Here is a 23155-nt window from a genome sequence, read left to right as displayed (position 1 = left end):
GAATATAGATTGTAGAGCTTTAGAGCTAGAAGAGAACAAAGGATATCAGAATTTGAGGACGCCTTTGGAGTGCTCTAAACCCTTATGGTACAGATTAGAAAACTGAGGTTCAAAGAGAAGTGACTTGCCTAAGATTACTTCATGAGTTAATGACAGAGCTGGAACTCAAACTCAATTTCTTTGACAATGAGTACACCAGTCTTTTTTCTACACAAAATTTCCTCAATTTTCACTCCTTCCTCTGAACCCCTGAACAGCCAATGCAAGTCAATAAATGTTAATTAAGATATGGGTCAGGTGTGCTGCTAAGCTCTGGGAGTACAAAGAAAGACCAAATACAGTTCCTGAACACAAGGAGCTCACACTCTAATAGGGGAAGAAAATAATGCATAAAAAGAAGCTGAAAAGGAAGAAGAGGAAGAACAGTACCTTTGTGGGAGGTGGAGAGAGAGTAGATAAAGCTAGGTGGGGAAATTATGAGGTGTCTCCCCTGACCCCTTCCTTAAATAGAGGATCTCTGTGTATAGGAGCAATTTTTCCTGAGATGAAAAATAAAATGTCATGAACAGGAAAAATATTTATAGCAGCTTTTTTTTTGTAATGGCAAAGAACTGTAAATTAAGGGGCTACCCATCAGTTGGGGATTGGCAAAATAAATTATAGTATATGAATGGTATATGAATATAAAACACTATTGTGCTATAAACAATAATGAAAGCAACAGTTTCAGAGAAAACTGAGAAAGTTTATATGAATGAAGCAGAACCAAGAGAATAGTTATACATTATAGACATTGTAAAGACAAACAGTTTTAAAAGACTCAAGACTTCTGATTGACACAATGATTAACCTTGATTCCAGAGGACCAATGGTGAAACATGCTACCCACATTCTAACAGAAAGATTTGGAACTCAGGGTACAGAATGAGAGATATTTTTTGGATATGGGAATTTTTTTTCTTGACTATTTGTTACAACAGTTTTGTTTTCTCCTTTTTTAATGGTTGGGGAAGGTAGAAGGGAAAGAAAATAGATTTGTGTTCATTGAAAAAAGTTAAACTTTTTTTTTTTTTTTTGGTGAGGCAATTGGGGTTAAGTGACTTGCCCAGAGTCACACAGCTAGTAAGTGTTAAGTGTCTGAGGCTGGACTTGAACTCAGGTCCTCCTGAATCTAGGGCCAGTCCTCTATCCACTGCGCCACCTAGCTGTCCCTAAACTTTTAAAATAAAGGGATTTATACAAGATCTCTGATGTCCCTTGTAGCTCCAAATCTTATGATACCCTGAAAAAGAAAAAGTGAAGAAACAACTTTGTGTCTCAAAGACATTGATTCATTCTAGAAAATGGCTTGAAGACTTTATTTTTTCAGGAAAACAGAGTTTAGCTCTCTAATATAACATCTCACTGACCATTGTCTCTTCTTAGCCTAGTTTCATTATCTATAAACTAGGGATAACATTCAAATGTTTTATACATACATACATATATACATATATATATACATATATATTAGCTTGTGAAATGTTAGAAAAATTATCAGCATTGTGGAAAATTAGTGCCAAGTGATACCTTAACATTAGAGGTCATTAAAATGGAGTTAAAATTGTTAGCATTTCTTAGGGTGAGGCCATAGGTGTTTTCTAAATACAAAATATTTTTTAAAAGATACAAATACAGGGGCAGCTAGGTGGCACAGTGGATAGAGCACCAGCCCTGGATTCAGGAGGACCTGAGTTCAAATCCGGCCTCAGACACTTAACACTAGCTGTGTGACCCTGGGCAAGTCACTTAACCCCAATTCCCTCACCAAAAAAAAAAAAAAAAAGATACAAATACAGTTAAAAATAATAATAGTAATAATGTTAGCTGGCATAAAAATATATGTGTGTATGATATATATGTATGTCACACATATATATATATATAATATAACATTAAAGTATGCAAAGCACTTTAGAAACATTTCATTTGGACACAAAAACAACTTATATAGGTGTTGTCACCATTTTTCACATGAGAAAACAAGTTCAAAGAAGTTTGAGTGACCTTGGTCACACAGTTAATGTATCAGAGGCAAGATTTGTTTTTGTTTGTTTGTTTGTTGAAGCAGTTGGGGTTAAGTGACTTGCCCATGGTCACACAGCTAGTAAGTGTCAAGTGTCTGAGGCCAGATTTGAACTCAGGAACTCCTGAATCCAGGGCCAGTGCTTCATCCACTGCGCCACCTAGCTGCCCCCAGAGGCAAGATTTGAAAGCAATTCCTTCTGACTTCAGGCCTAGCACTTTTATCATCTTTGCCTCAGTGTGATGTGTTGGAAGTAGATGGTTGAAAGTATGTTCTGTTATTCAGTGCCTACAACTTAGTACCATCAGTGTGAACTTAGGTTCAAAAAATTAGCTTCCTAAAAGTATGAGATGGGGAAAAACAGCAAGATGGCACATAAAGTGAAAAATACCTGAGAGTCTAGTAGATTATAAACTTATGGTGAACCATATTACCTGGAAGTCAAAACAGACAGTGTAATCTTAGGCTGTGTTAACAGAAGGATAATGTCCAAAACTAAGGAGGTGCCAGTCTTTCTGTCCTCTGCCCAGGTCAAAACATCTGCTAAATGTACAGGGCACAGTCATAAGAACTGGATATACCAAAATAAATTTGACAAACCTTGCTTTCAAGAAGCAAATAATCTAATAGAGTAAATGATAGATACACAAAAACTATAATACAAGAGAATCCAGATCCAGACAAGGAACTCTGAAAAATTCAAGAAGAAAAATCCCTTTTATGTAGAAAGATGAGGGTTAGGCTTCATGGGGGAAGATGGCCTCTGATTTGGTGAAGGAAGGACAAGATTTAAATAGACTGATGCTGAATCTAAGTGGAGCTGGGGAGTCCATTGCAGATGACATGAGTAAAGGCCCAGAGAAAGAAGTGTGACAGTGGTTGTAAGTTACAAGGGGACAGATGGGATGTCGTTCTGTTATGGGGATTTAATAGTAAGAGCGCAACAATTAACGAGACTGATGTTGCAGCTCACTCCCCAAGGCTGTATCTCAAAGATTTCTAAGCTGACTATGCATAGGACCCCATAATAGAAAACTCTTACGACAGGATGGGCAGAAGCCAGCATCCCAGCTGGCATGCCTGTTGTCTTTATGTCTAACCACAGCATGTACTATGGCCACAGAAACATGGTATAGTCCTTAAATATCAGTTTGAAATGAGAGACGGGTTAGTCCAAGCAGGGGAAGGTGGAGACCACATCTATTGTAAAGAAGAATTAGATTACAGAGGACAGTGAAAGAACTGTTTGCCAAGAGCCTTAACAATTCCCTCTTTTTATTACTCCATATGATCTTACAATAGCTTTTGTTCTCATGTGGGATGTAATTTTGGACATCTGTCTTTTAGTTGTCTGTTATTTAACTCGTGATTTTCCCTGTTCACTTAATGTATGATTTTGTCATTTAAATTGATAATAAATTCCTGAAGACAACCAACTTAGTGAGGAGCAAACTGACATCTCCATAAATCTAGAATTCAGTTCAGTAAACATTTATTAAATGCCTGTTACATTCAAGATACTGGTGGGGACAAGACTGCCCTGCCCTTAAATAGCTGATACTATCATCCGCACTGAATATTGCCCTTAAAAAACACTTCTCTTAAAAAAGAAAAATTAGAAATCAGAAATTTGCTTTGCAAGCATGGAATCAAAGAAGAGGCAGCAGTAATAATACAGTGGGGATAGCCAGGGGATCTGGGTTCAAAAGTTGGCTCTTCTGGCTAGGCCGTCCTATACAAGATGCTTCTTTCTGGGCCTCTTCTGTAAACTGAGGGGGCTGTTCAGACCTCCAGAGTTTCTCCTCAAAATCCCTCTCCAGTGACAGATTTCCTTTACAAATGTGAAAGTTTCTTCACTGTGGTATATAGTCAGATGGTTCACTGATTTGGTGAAAACGCTGCAGTTGTTATCTTATTGTTTATGTTTTAAATACCTTCATCTTTATTATCTTAACAGGGAAGGATGCTCGCCTCTTTGTCTTCAGGCTCAGCACTGTGAGGAAAGATGTGGAGGGAAAGCAGATAGTGAAGAGCAAGTATGACTGTAGAGAAAATAAACTTGAAAAAACAAAAGGTGACTTGGCTCTTGTCTTTAAGTGGTGCTTTATTTCTTTTTTGTTGCTTTTTCCCCCAGTGTAAGTTCTAGATAAAATGAAAATGACTAAAAGTTTGGACTTTGATTTATTTGTTTTGATCTCAGTACCACAAGAATTCAGTTCAATTTGATAAACATTTACCAAGCACCTGCTATGTGCCAGGCTCTGCAACTAAGCGTGGGGAGTACAAAAAGAGGCAAAAGGAAGCCCCTGCCCTGCCCACAATCTTATGGGGGAGACGGCATCCAAACAAATGTATGTACAGTGAACTACATACAAGAGAAATAGTAACTAACTAGAAGAGAGGAAGCGCTGGAATGAAGAGGGGTTAGGGGAGATATCCTGTAAAAGGTAATTTAGTCAGGGAGCTCAGGAGCCAGAGTGAAGAAAGAAGTGTTCCAGACTTGGAGGACAGCCAGAGAAAATGCCCAGAGCTGGGATGGAGTGTCTTAATTGTGGCATAGCCAGAAAGCTAGTGTCACTGGGTCGAACAGTGCGTGTTGGGGAGTGAGATTTAAGAAGACTGAAAAGGTAGGAGGGGGCTAGGTTATGAAGGGTTTTAAATACCAAACAGCATTTTGAATTTTATCCTGGAGGCAAATAGGGAGCCACTGGAGTTGAATGAAAAGGGGAGTGACATGATTGGACCTTCATTTTAAGAAAATCATTTTAGTGGCTGAATGAAGGATGGATTGGAGTGGGGAGAGACTTAGGCAGGCAGAAGAATCTTGTAATAGGTGAGGCATGAGGGGATGAGGGCCCAGCTTGGTGGCAGTATATGTTCAGCATTTAGTTATTAATTGGGCAAACGTTAAGTGCTTTCACTGTATAGTACATTGCTAGAGGTAGTAGAAATACAACATTTAGATAAGATAGTTCAAATCTGGCCTCAGACACTTAACACTTACTAGCTGTGTGACCCTGGGCAAGTCACTTAACCCTTATTGCCCCACCCCACGCCCCCCAAAAAAGTTACAGATAAGATAAGGTCTCTTCCTCCATGAAATGTATTGTCCATTGGGTGATAAGACACAATAATACACAATATCACATGATAAGTGCACCAAAGTGTTTTGAAACAATGTCTTACTTGAAGGTCTGAGGGGGAAAGTTGTTACCAATGGGAGCAAACAGAAGGCTTCATGTAGGAAACAGCATTTTAAAGAGCAGGTAGGAATTCATATGAAGGTAAAGGAGAATATCCAAGGCCTAGGGAGCAATGGGAAGAATATCATAGACGTGGGAAAGCACACAATATGTTTAAGGGGGCATAAAGCAATCTGTTTTGGCTGAAATGTAGGGTGCATGGAAGGGAATCATATGAATTAAGATTGGAAAAGGAGGGTGACAGCAGGTTGTGGCTAGCCTTGAATAACCTTGAATTCCTACAGGGAATTTGAACTCAATGGGCATTAAGGAGGTAAAAAATATTATTGAGCAGCAGAATGGCATGACCAGATTTTTGCATAAAAGAAACTAGAAGAATATGTTGAGGGCAGTAGAAAATACCTGGTGAGAAGAATATCTTCTGGCAAGAGTTTGGAAGAAAAGCACTAAAGATCTTTAGTGGTTACAATGGAAATAAAAAGTGAGAAAGTTTTGTCAAACTTAGCTTATGCACAATTTAATGAACAAACTAATTTTTTCATAACTTAAGGGTTATAAGAAAATTTATTTCTCACAAAAACCTAAACATTGTTTATAAAATATAGTTTTAGCTTCATTGCAATGTATTTTTCTCTACAGGTTGCCATTTGTATGCCATTAACACTCATCACAGCAGTGAATTGAGGATCATTGTTGCAATTCGCAACAAGCTACTGCTTATAACAAGGAAGCACAATAAGCAAAGTGGTTTAACCACCCTCTCATTGTTATCCTCGCTGTCAGAATCACCTGTTGAAGAATTCCAGTACATCAGGGTTTGTTTTCTTTTCTAATAAATTGTAACTTGATTTGGGTCATCTGTGTCGTATCCTGCATCATGTAGGCCATTTCCTTTTACCCAAAGAAGCCTGTTTCCACGACCATTCTCAGCTGTGGAAAGCAAACTGGGAAAACGACCTCCCTTGATGCTCCAGACACCTCTAGGGGATCGGTGGAAAGCAATATTTCCCTCGTTACATCTTATCTCCTACAGGGGTAGGAGCCTTACCTCAGTCTCCTTCAAGCTTTCAGAAATATTTTATACAAAAAGAACTATAGAACATTAAAACTAGAAGGAATCTTAAATCCCATTTTGTCCAACTTTCACATTTTTCAGGTGAGGAAACAGGTCCAGGATCAGACTTTAGGTTAGTTAGGCTTTGAGCTCTGGACTCCTGACTTCCTGGGCCAGTGCTCTTTCCTTTGTGTCCCAGAGAGTATTTGTATATGAGGAGATACTGTAGATCAGAAATGTCAAACATAGGGATTATTGAGTGTGGCCTGAACCAGATTAAAATGCCATTGGAAAATGTTTAACAAAAGAAATAAAAATACAACAGAACATAGATAATGTTGATGTGTAGTTTTCTAAGTCAATATGCTTCCCTGAGGGATCCTTGTGTATGATTCAGTGGCCCCCATTTCTATTGGAGTTTGATACCAGTATTGTAGAGGGAAGCCTGCATAGGTAGGAGGTTGGCTTAGATAACTTCTGAGGTGGGGCAGCTAGATGGTGCAGTGGATAGAGCACTGGCCCTGGAGTCAGAAGTACCTGAGTTCAAATCCAGCCTCAGACACTTAACACTTATTTATTAGTGAAACGATTGGAATGACGCCACCTGCTGGAGACTTACTGTAGAAGAGTTCCGCCCATGAAGCAAAGGTCTTTGAGGGCAAGACCAGGAGTCTTTTCTTTGGCATCAGGAAGTGACATTGGGTAGTGGGAGGAAGAAGGAAGAGACTAGCACTCTGTCTGGCTCTCTTTCCTTTGGACTCTGGTGGAAAGCAGAGCTAGAAATGCACTCTCCCTTTAATAGATAGGAATCTAGGCCTTTCTCTCTTTACCAAATTCTTATTCTCCTTAATAAATGCTTAAAACATAACTCTTGCTAAAGCTTATAATTTATTGGCAACCACTCATTAGATATTTTAGACAGACTAGCTAGAATTTTAGCCCTTAACACTAGCTGTGTGACCTTGGGCAAGTCACTTAACCCAAATTGCCTCACTAAAAAAAAAATTACATTAAAAAATTAAATTACATTAAAAATAACTTCTGAGGTCCCAGGTTAAAGGTTTTCTGACTTGGTGAATTTCACAGAGATTGGAATAGACCCAAGTCTCCTGACTCCCATCCCAGGGCTTTTCCTACTATTCCACATTGTCTTAGATGTGCCCATTCTTTTTCATTCTTGAGATCCTCTTTCCACCCCCTACTTTAAAAATTAGGTGGTATTAGAATGCATAGAAGTTGAAACCCTGAAAACTGGATTTGAAGACATTAACTGATACAAGAATCAATTTATCTTATTTTTGCTTAGCTAAAGTTAGAGCCTTTTGCATTAAGTATACAAAGTTATACTAATAAACAAATTAGGAGAGTTTCAAAGTAACTGAAGAGGAGGAGTAGCAGTTTGCCATTGAATCCACTTTATAAAATCCATAATCTCACATCTGTTGGGTGGCTAGTAGCATCTTGAGAACTAAAAACAGGTTATGGAAACAAAGAGATCTGATAAAGTCACAAACCACTTAAAGAGATCACCATTCTCATTGCAAGCCCAGTGGTATAAAAGAGCCTTGGAATGATAGCATACTTAGGACAGGGGGTAACAGGCCAGCTTTTCCCTATCCTGACCATTTTCTAACATATCCTCATTGGTGGCCCAGGAGATCTGTTTGTCTGACCCCCCTGTTGTGATGACCTTGGTGGATGGGCCAACCGAAGAAAATGACAATCTGATTTGTGTGGCATATCGGCATCAGTTTGACTTGGTGAATGAGAGCACAGGGGAATCTTTCAGATTGCACCACGTGGATGCCAACAGGGTAAGTTTAAAGTAGCATGACCAGCAAGAATGAAGGAGGACCATCATTTACTGTATGTTCCTCCTGGGTGTTATAATGATTACTTGTGTGGTTTTTTTTTTAATAAAACGTACCTACAGTATATTTATGTCATAATTTTTAATGATTTTCTGAACCTTCTCTGACCATTTATTCCATCTGAGTATAAATGAAAATGAGGTTCACATAATTGAAAAGATAAATAACAAATTCAATACTTGAATGTTTGTGGGGATTCCAGAGAGGCAAGCAGTTGGAGTTCTTTCTAGCTTCAGAATTATACAACTGACTACAGGGGATAAAAGGAAAGGCTGGAATCTGCCCTGAAATCCAGATAATGAGGGAACTTTCAAGCAGTTCAGGGCTAGTAAGTAAAGGCTATAGGTTTGAGGATCAGTACATATTGCACAACCTACACTGTGCCAAGAACTCCACTATCAATGCCTGAACTACCAATTTGGCTGTTGACAAATTGGGGCATTCAGTATCCGTCTATGATGTTGCAAAGTATGTTCCAGAGACCAGCTTAGGATCCCTGAAAACCTTTCTAGGGCTCTGGAGGTCAAAACTATTTTCCTAAAAATACTAAAATATTTTCATTTCTAATAGATGTAACCCACATATATAAAAAATCTCTTTGGCAGGCCCCCAATCATTAAAGTAGAAAAGGGTCCTGAGACCAAAATGTTTGAGAACTGCTAATCTGTACAACTCCTTGGGTACTATAGCTGGACAGGAGGCAGGGGACTTATAGTAGGTTCAAATGCAATTAATGTAGAGCACTTAAGGTGTGTGCTAATGATTGGAGAAGAATAGTTCGGCATCAGTGGTGACTTTAAATTGGGTATTTTTTAGCTCTGGCTAGAAACTCATAGTATCTCTCAAAACATGGGTTCTTTTATCTAAGAAGACTATTTTATCTCTGTGAAGGAGGGGGGAAAACTATGACATTTGTCATCACTTAATAATATTTGCAGGATAAGCTTTGGACCTGTAGCTATCATTTGGAAAAGCTCCCACCAGGCAGGCAGTGGTAGCCAGAGTTTAACCTGGTGATCTGAACATATGAGGCTTCTTATATGCTTGGTTAAATAAGTCACCAACTTTAGCATAATTTTCTTTGGTTATCTTTTTTCTATAAAATGTCTGAGCATTACATTTACTAGAAATACTAATCATAATAAATAGTAATATATAATAATAAACAGATAAAATAGTAATAATCAATAAATAGAAAACTGCTATATTTTGGTAGATAATACTACCTAGAGCAAGATATTTTTTAAATCCAAAAACCTAGGTACACTTAGGTACCTTTCTCTCTGATCTTTGTTATCAATTACTCTTCAGTCTAACCCTAATACTTCCCTGACCCTTAATAGAACTAACTTGTTCTGAATCTCCTCTTAGAAGTAGCACATCCAACAGCTTGTTTCACTGCCTCAGGGCAGCTTTGGGTCTCTTGAAGGCAGCTTCCATCCAGCTCTTGATCATTCTCACTGAAAAGACCTTTACTCTCCTATTATAACATTAAAGAAAAGTCCCAGTTTGTGCTTTCATGTTCCCTCCTGTCCCCGTTTTGTGGCTCAGCATAGATAGAAGAGTCACATTACAGCATGAAATCAGTAGCCTGTATAAAAAGCACGTCATGATTGTGTTTTTTTTCTCCAACATATTTCTCATGAAAACACCTGCCTTTTCTGCCTGAGAAATCCTTCAGCTTCTCCCAGCTCCTCTCTGATAAGCAGAATCTTTAGCTGCCTCAACCGAGACTTACAAGATTGACTAACTCTACTCCCCTTTGTACTCATTTCCCCAGGACACATTTTTAAATATATTCATACAAAATAGAAAACTTATAGAGAAAATAATGAAGTGATTTCTCCACAAGAGAGATACAGACTGTATAAGTCAGCATATATTTATTATGTGTTTACGGGCATAGAGCACTGTGCTCAACAACAGGGAGATTAAAAAAAAAAAAACGTTTAGGTCCTGTACAATCCCTGCCTTTAGAACTTATATTCTAAAAGGGGAATAAGACACAAACATAAAATACACAGTAACATGTAAGTGATAAGCATTAAAGAAGTACCTAAAAATCCTCCATGAGAGCCATGGGGGATCTTTTATGAATTTATTTTTATTTAATTGTTTGTTAAATCAATTTTGCTAATCCTTTATTATAGACAGAAAAGGGGAGGAACAGCTTCTAAGGAGTTGGAATTTGAATTAAAATTTATGGGTTGGGTAGAATGTAACAGGTCAAAAGGATTGAGGAAGGATATTGAAAGCGTGGGGAGCACAGATGTGGGAAAGCACATTTGGGAGGCAGTCCAATTTGACAGAGAGGAAGAAAAATAGAAGATATGCCTGGAAAAGTAGGGTGACACCAAATTATGGATTCTGACCTAAACTTGAATGTCGGGCATAAGAATCTGTACTTGACTCAGGAGGTGGTAGGAAGTCAATGAAGATTTTTTTATCTGAAAAATGACATGACCAGGTCTATGTACAAGTAATATTATCTAGCAGTAATATGAAAGACAGTTTGGAGCAGGAAAGAATGGAGTTGGAAAAATTGGTAGGGATCCTTGTGGTAATCCAGGTGAAAGGTGGCAATGGGAATAAAAGAGGGGATAAATGTAAGAGTTATTGTAGACATGGGATTGACAGGACTATGACTAGGAGAGATCATTGAGAGAAAGGTCAAAGATAACTCCAGCTTTTAAGAAAATGAAACACTTAATGATGGTGCCACTGAATGAAAAAAGAAAATGGTGTCATGAAGGCACTTCCAAATAGGCTTTATAATGGATCTCCCCTGAAAAATGAGAAGTGTTAATATCCATTTCAACCACCCACCCAATGATTGCTGTTGAGCAATATTGTGTGCCTGTTACTGATTTAGGTGCTGGGAGTATGAGCAAAGTATGGGACATGATCCAAACCCATAAGGAAGTTAAAGTTTAGTTGAAGAGATGATATGAAAACTTACATGTAAAAAGTAGTTAACAATAAGGCATATATTCAAATATTAAATTGTACAGTATAGCAAATTTTTAAATGCAACATCAAGATACCTTTCTGTAAAAATCTTCAACTATAACTAATTACCAATTAGTCTGACCTTGGTTCTCCTTTAGGCTTTGGTAGTACTAACTCATAAATCAGAAATTGAAAAATATGACAGCAGGACATACAGGTTGCTATTTGTATGCCACAGGCAATGGTTGCCAAAGGAATTAAAAAATAAAGAATTTAATATGGGCTAATGATGTGAAAGAAAGCTTTGTAGAGGAGGTAAACTTAGAAAGAGTGCTTAATGGATACTTTCCATTCTCACTTTTGTTTTTGTCATTTCCTCCATCTGACATACCTTTTCCCCAAACTCTCCCAAAGGAAATCCTTCAAGTTCCTCTAAAGACAATTGTGGTACATTAGAAAGAGCACTCAGGGCTCAGATCTCAGTCCTACCACTTTCTTTGTGACCTTAGGTAAGACACTTAACTTTCCAAAGCCTTAAGTTCCTTCTCTATAAAATGGAGATAATACCTGTACTGTATCACTGAATTGTGACAATCAAATGAGGAAAAAGTGAAAAAAATTCATAGAAAGCCCATTGTAAAATTATACATTGCTATATAAATGTCAGTTGCTATTACTATCATTATTATTACAAATGCCACCTCTGCCAATGAAGCCTTGTAGGCTCCCCAAGAACAAGGACTGTCTCTAAATGATATATCTCCTCCACTATCTAGCACAGGTTATTGAATGAATGGATTTTCTAAATTGCAGTGATTTCTTCTTCAATCTAAATTCCTATAGCACTTTGTCTCTTTCTTATGGAATTGTCTCATTCTGCCTTAGATTATAGTTATTTGCTATATTACTATTAAGAACTTTATCATAGGTGTAGGTGTTTTCATGTGTGTGTGTATGTGTATACTATTAACCTTATGGTAACATACATCAGAAGAGTCTGTATAACATAGCAGCTACAGGGTCAGACTTAAAGTTAGGAAGACCTTGTCTTAAGGCTGGCCTCTAACACATACTAAATCTGAAACCGTGAAAAAGCTTTGAGGAAATAGAGAAAAGATCTGAGGTATAAGAATTAGTCCTTGAAAGACACAGGTAAATTTCAAAGGAAGAAGTGACTGAAGGAGACAAAAGAATGGTCAGAGACATGAGAGGAGTTTCAAGAAGAAAATAATCAAAGATTCAGATGCTATTGAGTGGTAAGGATAATCAATATTTGCCTAAAAGGAGGTCATAGGTGGCATTAGAGGCATTACAGTAGAGTAGTGATGATGGAAACCAGATTATAGAGTATTAGGAGGTAACAAGTAGTTAGGAAAAGGAATAGCAGTTTTAACTAACTTTGGCCAAACTGTTTATTTGAAAGAAAAAAAAAGAACACAAGAGCCCTGCCTCTGTTCAAGTTACACGAAAAAAGAAGAGTATAATAAGATAAAGTCTATAAAGGACAAGAAAGTTCAAAAGAAAAATATGGAACTAGTGGAAAAGATAAGAGAATAGCATAGGCAAAACCCCTTGAAAATCTGGAAGGGATGAGATTGAAAGCACAGGTGGAGAAAAGAAAGAAAAACATTTCTTCTAAACCAATTGGGAAGGAAGGAAGAAGGAATCGATGTAAAGGCAGATCTATCAGAGTGAAGACCTATTTTTTACTTTGAGTCTTTTTCCTCGGTGTTTTCTGATCACCCCCCCCCCCACAGGTATTTCCTGATAGTAGTAAACTCATTCCTCCCTGAGTTTCCATAATGCAGAAGGCCAGCTGCAAGTACCAGTGGCCATACTAAACATCTCACTGATTCAAAAACTCTTTTCAGTAGTGTCAGTATTCAGTCTGCCCACTACCCTTGCCCATTATCATTACAGGTTAATTTTGTTGCAGCTATTGATGTGTATGAAGATGGGGAAGCTGGCTTGCTGCTGTGTTACAACTGTAAGTGCTATTTCATTCCTAAAATATTTAAATGTGTTAAACTTATTCTTTTTAATTCTTCTAAAGGCTTAAGAGAATTAGCCATAGTACTTAGCTAAATGCATTGTTTCCATTTACATTTTTTTACCTCAAATGTTTTGCCCAGGTATGACTACAATATAATTAATGCCAAGCTGGGTCAGTCTGCATAGCATATTTTTCTCTCTGACAGTGGTACCCAAGAATATTCAGGGAGCTAGTGTGGTACTGGCCTCCCTGACATTAGCTTCAAAGGATAAGGATATACCCCCAAACATCTCCTGTTCTCATTAATAACCTGTGCCATGAATTTATCTAAACCTTTCTGGAAATAAATTGTATGTGGGATGTGGGGTGTGTGTGTGTGTGTGTGTGTGTGTGTGTGTGTGTGTGTGTGTGTGTGTGATGGACCATTTGAAAGGGAAAAAATTGCAAGTTATTCATTTGCAAAAAAAGCAGAAGTACCCTGCCTGAGTTGCTACTATAATATCACACACTTTTAGAATACTTTAAGGTTTCCAAAGTACTTTCCTCACAACACTTTATAAAGCAGATAATAAAAGGATTAATCTTCCCATTTTAAAGATAAGGAAATTGAGGCTCAGAAAAAATAAAGAACTTGCCTACAGTCTTATAACTAGAAGATACTGAAGGTAAGACTTGGAATGAAGGTCATGTGACTCCTAAATCCAGTGCTCTCTTCTGCTGCACTATGTTGCCTCTCATAAAACTTCTTCCCACTGGAGATACCTTTTTACAAAAGGGGAACAGAGATTTTCCCAAGTTTAAGCTTGTCCCTCCTGTTTTCTCAATCACTGTTTTTACGGTCTTATGAGATAGTTATGATTTCTTATTTTTTAAATTTCTTATAAGATTATTAAACTTTTAAATAAACTTTATTTTTATTTTGACTTTGGCATTTTGTCTTTATTGTGAAATCATCAGAGAAAATAGTTATCAGAGTGCTTCCTTTGGTAAACTGATTTTGATTTTTTTTTTCTTTAAGGTACCTGCAGAGGATGGGAAGGGAGGGAAGAATTGACAGGGAAAGGGACAAAATGAAAAGTAGAAAGTTATGGCAGATCAGGATAAATAAAAACGAATTTTTTCCTGAAGTAAAATCAGATGTTATTGATTTAAATCAATTATTTTATTTGAAATCTTTCTGTAAATACAAATATATATATGTGTATATATATATATATATATATATATATACCAGTAGTTTTCATGCCAGATATATTAAAGATGAAAGTATCGTTTTGGAATAGTTGTTATAATTTTATAGTCTTTGGAACAATATAGTAACAAAGATTTTTAGAAAAATTTTCTAAATAATATATTGGCATTTGAGGCCATATGATATAGTGGAAGCAATGCCAGCTTTGGAATCAAAAGACCTGGTCTACTAAATCCAGCATTACTGCTTACACCTGCATGGTCTTGGGTAAGTTATGTAAACTCTCAGGCCCTCAGTTTCCTCATGTGTAAAATAGGAAGATTAGATTACCTCTAAGGTCCCTTCCAACTGGAATTCCTGACTCCACTTTTCTCCTTTTCTTATAAATATTCTTTTATTTTTTTCGGGGCAATGGGGGTTAAGTGACTTGCCCAGGGTCAGACAGCTAGTAAGTGGCAAGTATCTGAAGCTGGATTTGAACTCAGGTATTCCTGAATCCAAGGCCAGTGCTCCACCTAGCTGCCCCTATAACTATTCTTAATACTCATTACTAAGGTCAATCTATAAGTGTGAAAAGTTGACTATGACATGGGGATCCTCTAGTTCCTTATCAAGAAATAAGCTAGAATAAATTTCAAGATCAAGAATGAAATATAATTGCAGAATAGATTTTATTAAAAATTACACCAGTAAATTGATAAAAGACTTAAGCACCTAGATTCATCAGAATTTTTTAAAATGCTAATCTATTTAACCACATTAAATTCTTCCATAGCTAAAGAGAGAACCTGTTGTGTTAACACTTAAAGTGAGAAACTTTCTAAAAACTGAAAAAGGTAGAAAATTCATCTTTCTGTTCCCAGTTTCAAAAATATAGGTAAAGGGAGGTGAAGAATGAATTGCGCGCGCGCACACACAGAGTTATTCTAAGTATCTCATCTTAACTTTGCTGAAATAATATTTTTAAAAGCAAAACAAGGGCAGCTAGGTGGCGCAGTGGATAGAGCACCAGCCCTGGATTCAGGAGGACCTGAGTTCAAATCTGGATTCAGCCATTTGACACTTACTAGCTGTGTGACCCTGGGCAAGTCACTTAACCCCAATTGCCTCACAAAAAAAGAAAGTAAAACAATACAATTATTACAATTCAAAATCTAAAATATATTCTTTTTATTAAAAGTAATTATCCATTTGTTGGCTAAATCAAATGTATTGCATACATAAGGTTTAGTTATGATAATTTAAAAATTTTTGTTGGCTTCCTAATTGTAGTTGAGATAAACTATCCCCCCAAATATTCCTGAATTCAACAGATAATAATTTGTATCCTAAAAACATCAAGCCTCAAAGACACAGACCTAGAAGAGACCTCAGATGTTACTGAGTTCAACTCCTTCGTTTTACAAATGAGGAAACTGAGGCCCAGAAAGGTTAAGTGATTTGCCCAAGGTCATTCGTTTAGTAAGAAGCAAAACCAAAAGTTAAATTCAAGTGGTCTGACCCCAAATCCCTTAATAAATATTTGCTTCATTCAAATCCGACCTCAAACACTTGACACTAGCTGTGTGACCCCAGGCAAGTCACTTGACCCTCATTGCCCTGCAAATAAATAAATAAATATTTGCTTCAGTTAACTTTGGTAAATAAAAAAATTCAATGTTCTATCTATTTATATAGGTACTAATGAATCTTTTAAACATCCATATGTTCTTAAAAACATAGTACAGTGAAACCTCATTTATCTGGAGGTTTCTAGTAATTTCTAGTATTAAGATAATAACTAGAAGTCAAAATAAGAGAGAATAAGGTTTTTGTTTTGTTTTGGTTTTTGTTTTGTTTGGGTTTTTTGATGAGGCAATTGGGGTTAAGTGACTTGCCCAGTGTCACACAGCTAGTAAGTGTTAAGTGTCTGAGGCTGGATTTGAACTCAGGTCCTCCTGAATCCAGGGCCAGTGCTCTATCCACTCCACCACCTAGCTGCCCCTGAGAATAAGTTTTAAAACTGAAAGTGATGGTAAGAATTCTGTGTCCTGCACATCTCAGCCATTGGGTGCGGATCATGCCATAGGACATGACAGTCAGTATAAAAATTTGTTTTGCTTGACTGTGCGTGTATATAATAGACTTGCTTTCTCAATTGGTATGGAGGAGAGGTGGTAGGAGGAAAATAATACAAACCTAAACATAAAATAAAATTTGAATTAAAAAAACAGAAGATAATTATGCCATTGAAGTTTATTATGTAAGAGAATAACAGTCAAACCTGTACTTTAGAAAATTTACTTGGGTGGCTATGTAGAAGATAGATTGAAGAGAAAGAATAAAGGGAGGATAACTGAAGTCCTTATCAATCTTTTAAGGCAGGTAGACCAATTGGAGTTTATTTTCATATTGTAAGTGTGATTTGATGAAGGCCTAAAGGGTAGTGACTGCATGAGTAGAAAGAAGGGGGTGGATTCAAGAGCAATTGACTCAAAAAGACTTGAAAACTCATTGGATATATATGGCGTGAGCAAGAGAGGAGTCAAGGATGACTCCAAAATTGCAAAGCTGAGAGACTGGAAGGATGGTGGTTTCCTAGAACAGAGATAAGTATGCTAGGAAGAGACATGGGTTTGGGGGAAAGATAATGAATTCTGATTTGGACATGATGAGTTTGAAATGCCAACAGGACATCAGGTTTGAAAAGTACAACAAGGATTTGGTGAGGCAAGACTAGAGCTCAGGAAAAAGAATAAAGCTAGTTATATAGATCTTCAAGTAAGTTGCACCAAGATGATGATTAAACCCATGGAAGCTGATAATGTCTTATAAAGAGAAAAGAGACCTAAGTCAGAGCCTTGAGAGTACAGCCACAGTTGGCAGTGTGATGTTCATGATGATCCGGCAAAAGACACCAAGGAGTAGTGAACAAATGGATGGAAAAAGAACCAAGAGAATGGTGTCATGGAAACCAAGAGAATAGAGGGTCATCGACAGTATAAAAGAGAGGGTGGGAAGGATGAGGATCAATGAAAGGCAATCATATTTGGCAGTTGAAAAATCACTAATAATTTTGGAGAGAACAGTTTCAGTTAATTGATGAAGTAGGAGGCCATGAAAAAACTGTATGACATGGGAGAAGCTACTCGTCAAAGCTGCATTTGAGGTTCCCAAATATCACAGGTAGTAATTCATTCCTGTTTTCAGCTGCCATAAGAACCCAGAACATCTTTAGACTGCGCAGCAGCTCTGCCAATGCCAGATCTACTAAATGTACTTTTTCACACATTCATCTTACTGTTACATAATTCCATGACATCACAGTCCACTGACAGATGGGCTGTGTTGAAAAACTAGTTTGGGCATCCAGAAGATCAGGTCACTCTGACAGGCCCTTCTTTAGATCATAAACCTCATAGTCACTAAAACTTGACTAGAACTACTTACTCCATTCCACTAGTGGCAGGCATAACAATACATTCTGGTTCTTTGCAGCTTTAACTCTTTTCTCTGTACTGATCTTAAACATTTATCCCAGAGAAGCTTAGTGTACAATATTTCATCTCTGCCATGAAGCCCTGTGGCAGACCATGTGGGTCTGTTTAAGATCCCCACAATTTGGGGTAGCTACAAATGCAACATATCAGTCTTTTAAAACAAGGTCTGCTGGACCTGACCAAGGACTCTGATGGTCAACCAGCACACTTGTACTCCATGTCAACGTCCCTAGGCAGCAATAATGCTGGATTTTGCAAAGGACCAGCCCCTATCTCAGGAATATGACTTTCTGGTAGTGGTGATGAATGAGGCCTCTTGCCTATTTCTTAGATTTTCTGACTCTGTGGTCACCCCTTCCACATCTCCTCCAATTAGGATCCACAGTTTTTCTCACAATTCTGGACTTCACTATTCATAATCCTCCATTTCCATAGTATATTACCCTCAATTCAACAGGCATACAAAGTACATAAGTCACATCCTTGAGCTATGTCTATGATACAGTACTTTCTATCATCTAGATGATGAGTCATCTTAACTGCTCACTATTGAATTTTATTAAAAGAACAGGCTTTTTTAAAGGGCAGCTAGGTGGCACAGTAGATAAAGCACTGACCCTGGATTCAAGAGAACCTGAGTTCAAATCCGGCCTCACACACTTGATACAGCTGTGTGACGCTGGGCAAGTCACTTAACCCTCATTGCCCCACAAAGAGAGAGAGAGAGAGAGAGAGAGAGAGGGAGGGAGGGAGGGAGGGAGGGAAAGAAAGAAAGAACAAGCTTCACTCATCCATCTAAATCATGTCCTTTTATGTGAATTATGCCATCCATCCTTATCTTATATGAACTTGTTATGCATACTCCAGGAAATAACTAGAATTTATTGGGAAGAGGAAATGACATTGTGGGACCTTCTAGAACAGTCTAGAAATATGGGATTAATAAGATAAGATGAAATGTGTTGGGAATAAATGTAGAGTACTATTCTTGGGTTCAAGAAATCAACTTAACAAATACAGAATGGAAGAGGTATGGTAAGGCAGAATCACAGAATGTAAGAGTTGAAAGGTATCTCAGTGGCCAATCCAGTCCAACCCATAAATGAAAGAAATCTACACTCAACACCTAGAACATACCTGACAAGTGGTCATCCAGCCTCAGAGAAGGGAGAAGCCACCACCTCTTGAGGAAAGAATTCCTGCAAAAAAGATCTGGGGATATCAGTCTATTGTAATTTCACCATAGGTCAACAGCGTTAAATGACAGCCAAATGTGCTAATTGATATCCCAAACAGTATTAAAATAGGCATGGTTTCTTATACCAAATGATTAATATGGTAATGTTTTACACAACTGCACATGTATAACCTATATCTGATTGCTTACTGCTTCAGAAAGGGGAAAGGAGAGGGAGGGAAGGAGGGACAAAATTTGAAACCCAAAACTTTAAATAAAAATGTCTATTATTTGTGGGGGGCAAAGTTTCCAAAACAAGAAAACTAGTAGTTCCACTATACTCTACCCTGGGGAATACCATGTGTGGAGTGACTTATTCAGTTCTGGACACCACATTTTAATGAAGACATAGATAAAGTGGAATGTGTCCAGAAGAGGGCAACTAGCATGGTGAAAGCACTGAAAAATATATCCCAGTTGAGGATCAGATGTTGTATGGGGATCAAATGAAGAACTTATGGATGTTTAGCTTGGAGGAGAGAAGGTCATGTGACATAATTGTTCTCTTCAGATATTTGAAGGGCTGACATGGAAAAGGTACTAGAGTTCTTTGAGGTTACAGTGAAATAGATTAAGGTTTCATGTTAAGGAATCATATTTTTTTAATAATAAACATTTTTATTTAAAGTTTTGAGTTTCAAATTTTATCCCTCCTTCCCTCCCTCCTCTTACCCCCTCCCCAAGGTGGTAAATAATCAGATATAGGTTATACATGTGCAGTGATGTAAAACATTACCATATTAGTCATTTTGTACAAGAAAACTTGGATAAAAGAAAAAAGTGAAAAATAGCATGCTTCTGTCTGTGTTCAATCAATATCAATTCTTTCTTTAGAGGTGGATAGTATGCTTCATCAATAGTCCTTTGGGATTGTCTTGGACCATTGCATTGCTGAGAATAGTTAAGTCTTTCATACTTCATCAAATAATATTGTAACTGTGCACAATATTCTCCTGGTTCTGCTCACTTCACTATACATCAGTTCATACAAGTCTTTCCAGGCCTTTCTAAAATCATCCTGCTTGTCATTTTTTATAGCACAATAATATAATGAATCATATTTTAATAATTAAAGCTATCCAAATGGGGAATGGGCTTCCTTAGAAGTAGGAGGTTCCCTCTCATTGAAAGTCTTCAAACAAGAGCTCAAAAGTTACTTGTTAAGGATGTTAAGAGAAGAACTTCTTATTCTGGTATGAATTGAAGTCCCTTTCAACTCTTAGATTTTGTGGTTCTGTATCACAGAACTGTATAGGGATAGTCTCATAGAACCATAATGACTATATAGCTTTCACTATATAAATATACTCATATATGCTGGGTTTGCTTAAGTATGATGACCATACCTGCCTTTTTAACACCATTTTGATTCAGTTTCCTTGGTTTTCTTAAGGAATAACAGTCCTTATTTTCAAAGTGATTTTGATGATTAATAATAAGGTGATTTCTACAACCTACAGAATGATGAGTTTGACATTACTTTATGGTCAGAGTTGAAAATGAATTATTAATTTGGATGGTTTGCGACTTAAAAGTCAAGTCAGCAAGCATTTATTCAGCACCTATTATGTGCCTGGCACTGTGCTTAGGGCCACAGAAATCATTATAAGCCAACATAAGTTTTTTAAGAAGACAAGCAAAAGTAACCTCATTTTCTTTTTTGATAGGATTGCTGGGCTGATAAATCAGGAAAAAGCTGTAGCTATAATATGCCTGCATTTCAGCACACCATTTGACAGTCTCTAAGATATCCTTGTAGACAAAACAGAAGGATTTAGGGGAATAATATATTTCAGTGAAATGGTAGTTTGTTGAACAAGTGTAATTAAAGTATTTCTTAATAGATTAATGTCGGTCTTGAAAGAAGGCTATAGTAGAATGCTACATGGCTCTTTCATTGACCTTATTATCTCCAACATTTTTATCAGTGATTTGGATGAAGATATAGATTATGTCGATCAAATTTACGAATGTCAGGAAGCTGGAAGAAATAGCCAATAGGAGGGGTGTCCCAAAAGTCTTAGTGCACTAAAAACTAGTGATAACAACTATAATTAGCATTTCTGTAACTTCCTCTATGTATCAGACACTATGCTGTACGGGTCAAATTTAATATTGGGGCGAGTTCATTGGGCAGCTCACCATAATATTGGGGTAAGAAAGGAGATTAACAGCCTCTTTCAAAAAACAAAACAGGGTTTATTAATGGGAACAAATTTAAAACACAAATAAGGTTAAGAGAACTAGGGACAAAGAAAAAGGAAAAAATACAATTCACAAACTCACCACCACCCAGAATCAGAGTTCCAAAGAGGACCAGCATCTCACTCCCTCTCCCACAAACGCCAGAGTCCTCTCTCCTCCCTTCTCTCTCCCAGAAACTCCCTCTTTCACAGGAAACAGGGCCAACCACACACACACAGCTCCAAACTAATTGACTGGCAGCCCTGATTGACAGAACTAACAAGTAGCTCTACAGATGCCAGCCCCCCAGCTTCCAGATGCCAAAGATCACCTGAACTGTCCTCACCAGGCTTCTAGTCATGGTGGGGCTTCCTTCATTATAATTTGGCCAGGCCCAGGTAGGTGTGTGGGTGTCCGGCGCAAGGTCAGGGTGCACGGGCTCACGCCAGGGCCTCCAATCCCAGCCAAAGATGGGGTCACAGAAACCCCAAATCATAATTAGTTTCTTACAATTCTAAGCACTTTACGAATATTAACTCATTTGATCTTTACAACAACCCTGTGAGATAGATGCTACTAGATGCTATTTTACAGTTGAGGAAACTGAGGCAAACAGAGGTTTAAGTGACCTACACAGGGTCACACAGCTAGTATCTGAGGCCACCTTTGAACTCAGGGCTTCCTGACTCCAGGCCCGGTACTCTATCCACTGCACCACCTTGCTGCCTACAGTAAGATTTTGGGGATACCTTGTATTGGATGACAAAACTCAATGATTTGAAAGAATAATTGAATAATATAAAATTTAATAGGGATAAACATAGTTATAATTGAAGTTCCAAAATTAACTGCATAAGTACATGATGAGAGGCACTATGGTACAGTAGATAAAGAGCTGACCTCAGAATCAAGAAGACCTGAGTTCAAATCCATCTCTGACACATACTGGCTGTGTGACTCTGGCTGGGCAAGTCACTTACCCTTTTATTTTCCCAAGAAACTCTCTCAAATGATCAGTTGTAGAACAAGTAAAATCTCTTATGGTAAAGGGAATTTGCTCACCAAGAATTACCTCTATCAGTGAAATGACAGGTCTAGCAAAGTATATATGTATGTATATGTGTGTGTATGTATTTATGTATGTAAATATGTGTGTTTATGTGTGAGAAGAGAAAAAAAAGAGAGAAAAGCCTGAAGGTTATGGTGCTCCATAATTTTCATATGATTCAGCAGTGTGACATAGCAGGCCAAAAAAAAATAATTTAATATTAGGATTCAAGATTAGAAGTCCTATGTCTAGGGGCAGCTAGGTGGTGCAGTGGATAAAGCACTGGCCCTGGATTCAGAAGGACCTGAGTTCAAATTCGGCCTCAGACACTTGACACTTACTAGCTGTGTGACCTTGGGCAAGTCACTTAACCCTCATTGCCCCAAAAGAAGAAGAAAGAAAAACAAAAAGACCAAACATCTAATCCCTCTTTAAGGGGGCAGCTAGGTGGTGCAGTGGATAGAGCACTGGCCCTGGATTCAGGAGGACCTGAGTTCAAATCCAACCTCAGACACATGACACTTACTAGCTATGTGACTCTGGACAAGTCACTTAACCCCATCTGCCTCACCAAAAAAAAAAAAAAGAAGAAGAAGAAGAAGAAGAAGTCCTATGTCTAAAAGTGGGAAGCTGAATGTTCTATAATCTACCCTGGTGGGTGCATATATAGAATACTGTTTTCCTTCCAAGGCACAGCATTTTAAGGGGGGCTGTGGAAAGAAGAGCAACCAGCACTAAATAAACCATGCTGTGTGTTAATCAGTTGAAGAAACTAAGTGTGTTTGTCCTGGGGGAAAAGAGAAACATTGGGGGAGAGGGAACAGAGATATGATCAGTCTCTTCAGGTATTTGAAGTCCAATCATATAAAAAGAATTATAT

General features: G+C 37.7%; 1 protein-coding gene across 3 annotated transcripts in view; it reads left to right on the top strand.

The window, feature by feature from the left end:
• The window catches only part of GARNL3 (GTPase activating Rap/RanGAP domain like 3), a 231593-nt gene that overhangs the window by 153816 nt on the left and 54622 nt on the right, over nt 1–23155 (top strand). For all 3 annotated transcript variants that reach the window (XM_043984856.1, XM_043984857.1, XM_043984855.1), the window contains 4 exons: nt 4023–4139; nt 5908–6083; nt 7978–8136; nt 13063–13129. In XM_043984856.1, the coding sequence (XP_043840791.1) occupies nt 4023–4139; nt 5908–6083; nt 7978–8136; nt 13063–13129 (519 nt within the window). The remainder of the gene's footprint in view (nt 1–4022; nt 4140–5907; nt 6084–7977; nt 8137–13062; nt 13130–23155) is intronic.

The sequence above is a fragment of the Dromiciops gliroides genome, chromosome 2, assembly GCF_019393635.1.
Source record: "Dromiciops gliroides isolate mDroGli1 chromosome 2, mDroGli1.pri, whole genome shotgun sequence".
Taxonomy (NCBI): domain Eukaryota; kingdom Metazoa; phylum Chordata; class Mammalia; order Microbiotheria; family Microbiotheriidae; genus Dromiciops; species Dromiciops gliroides.
The sequence above is the reverse complement of the archived record's forward strand: the minus strand, read 5'-3'. Positions and strand labels throughout refer to the sequence as shown.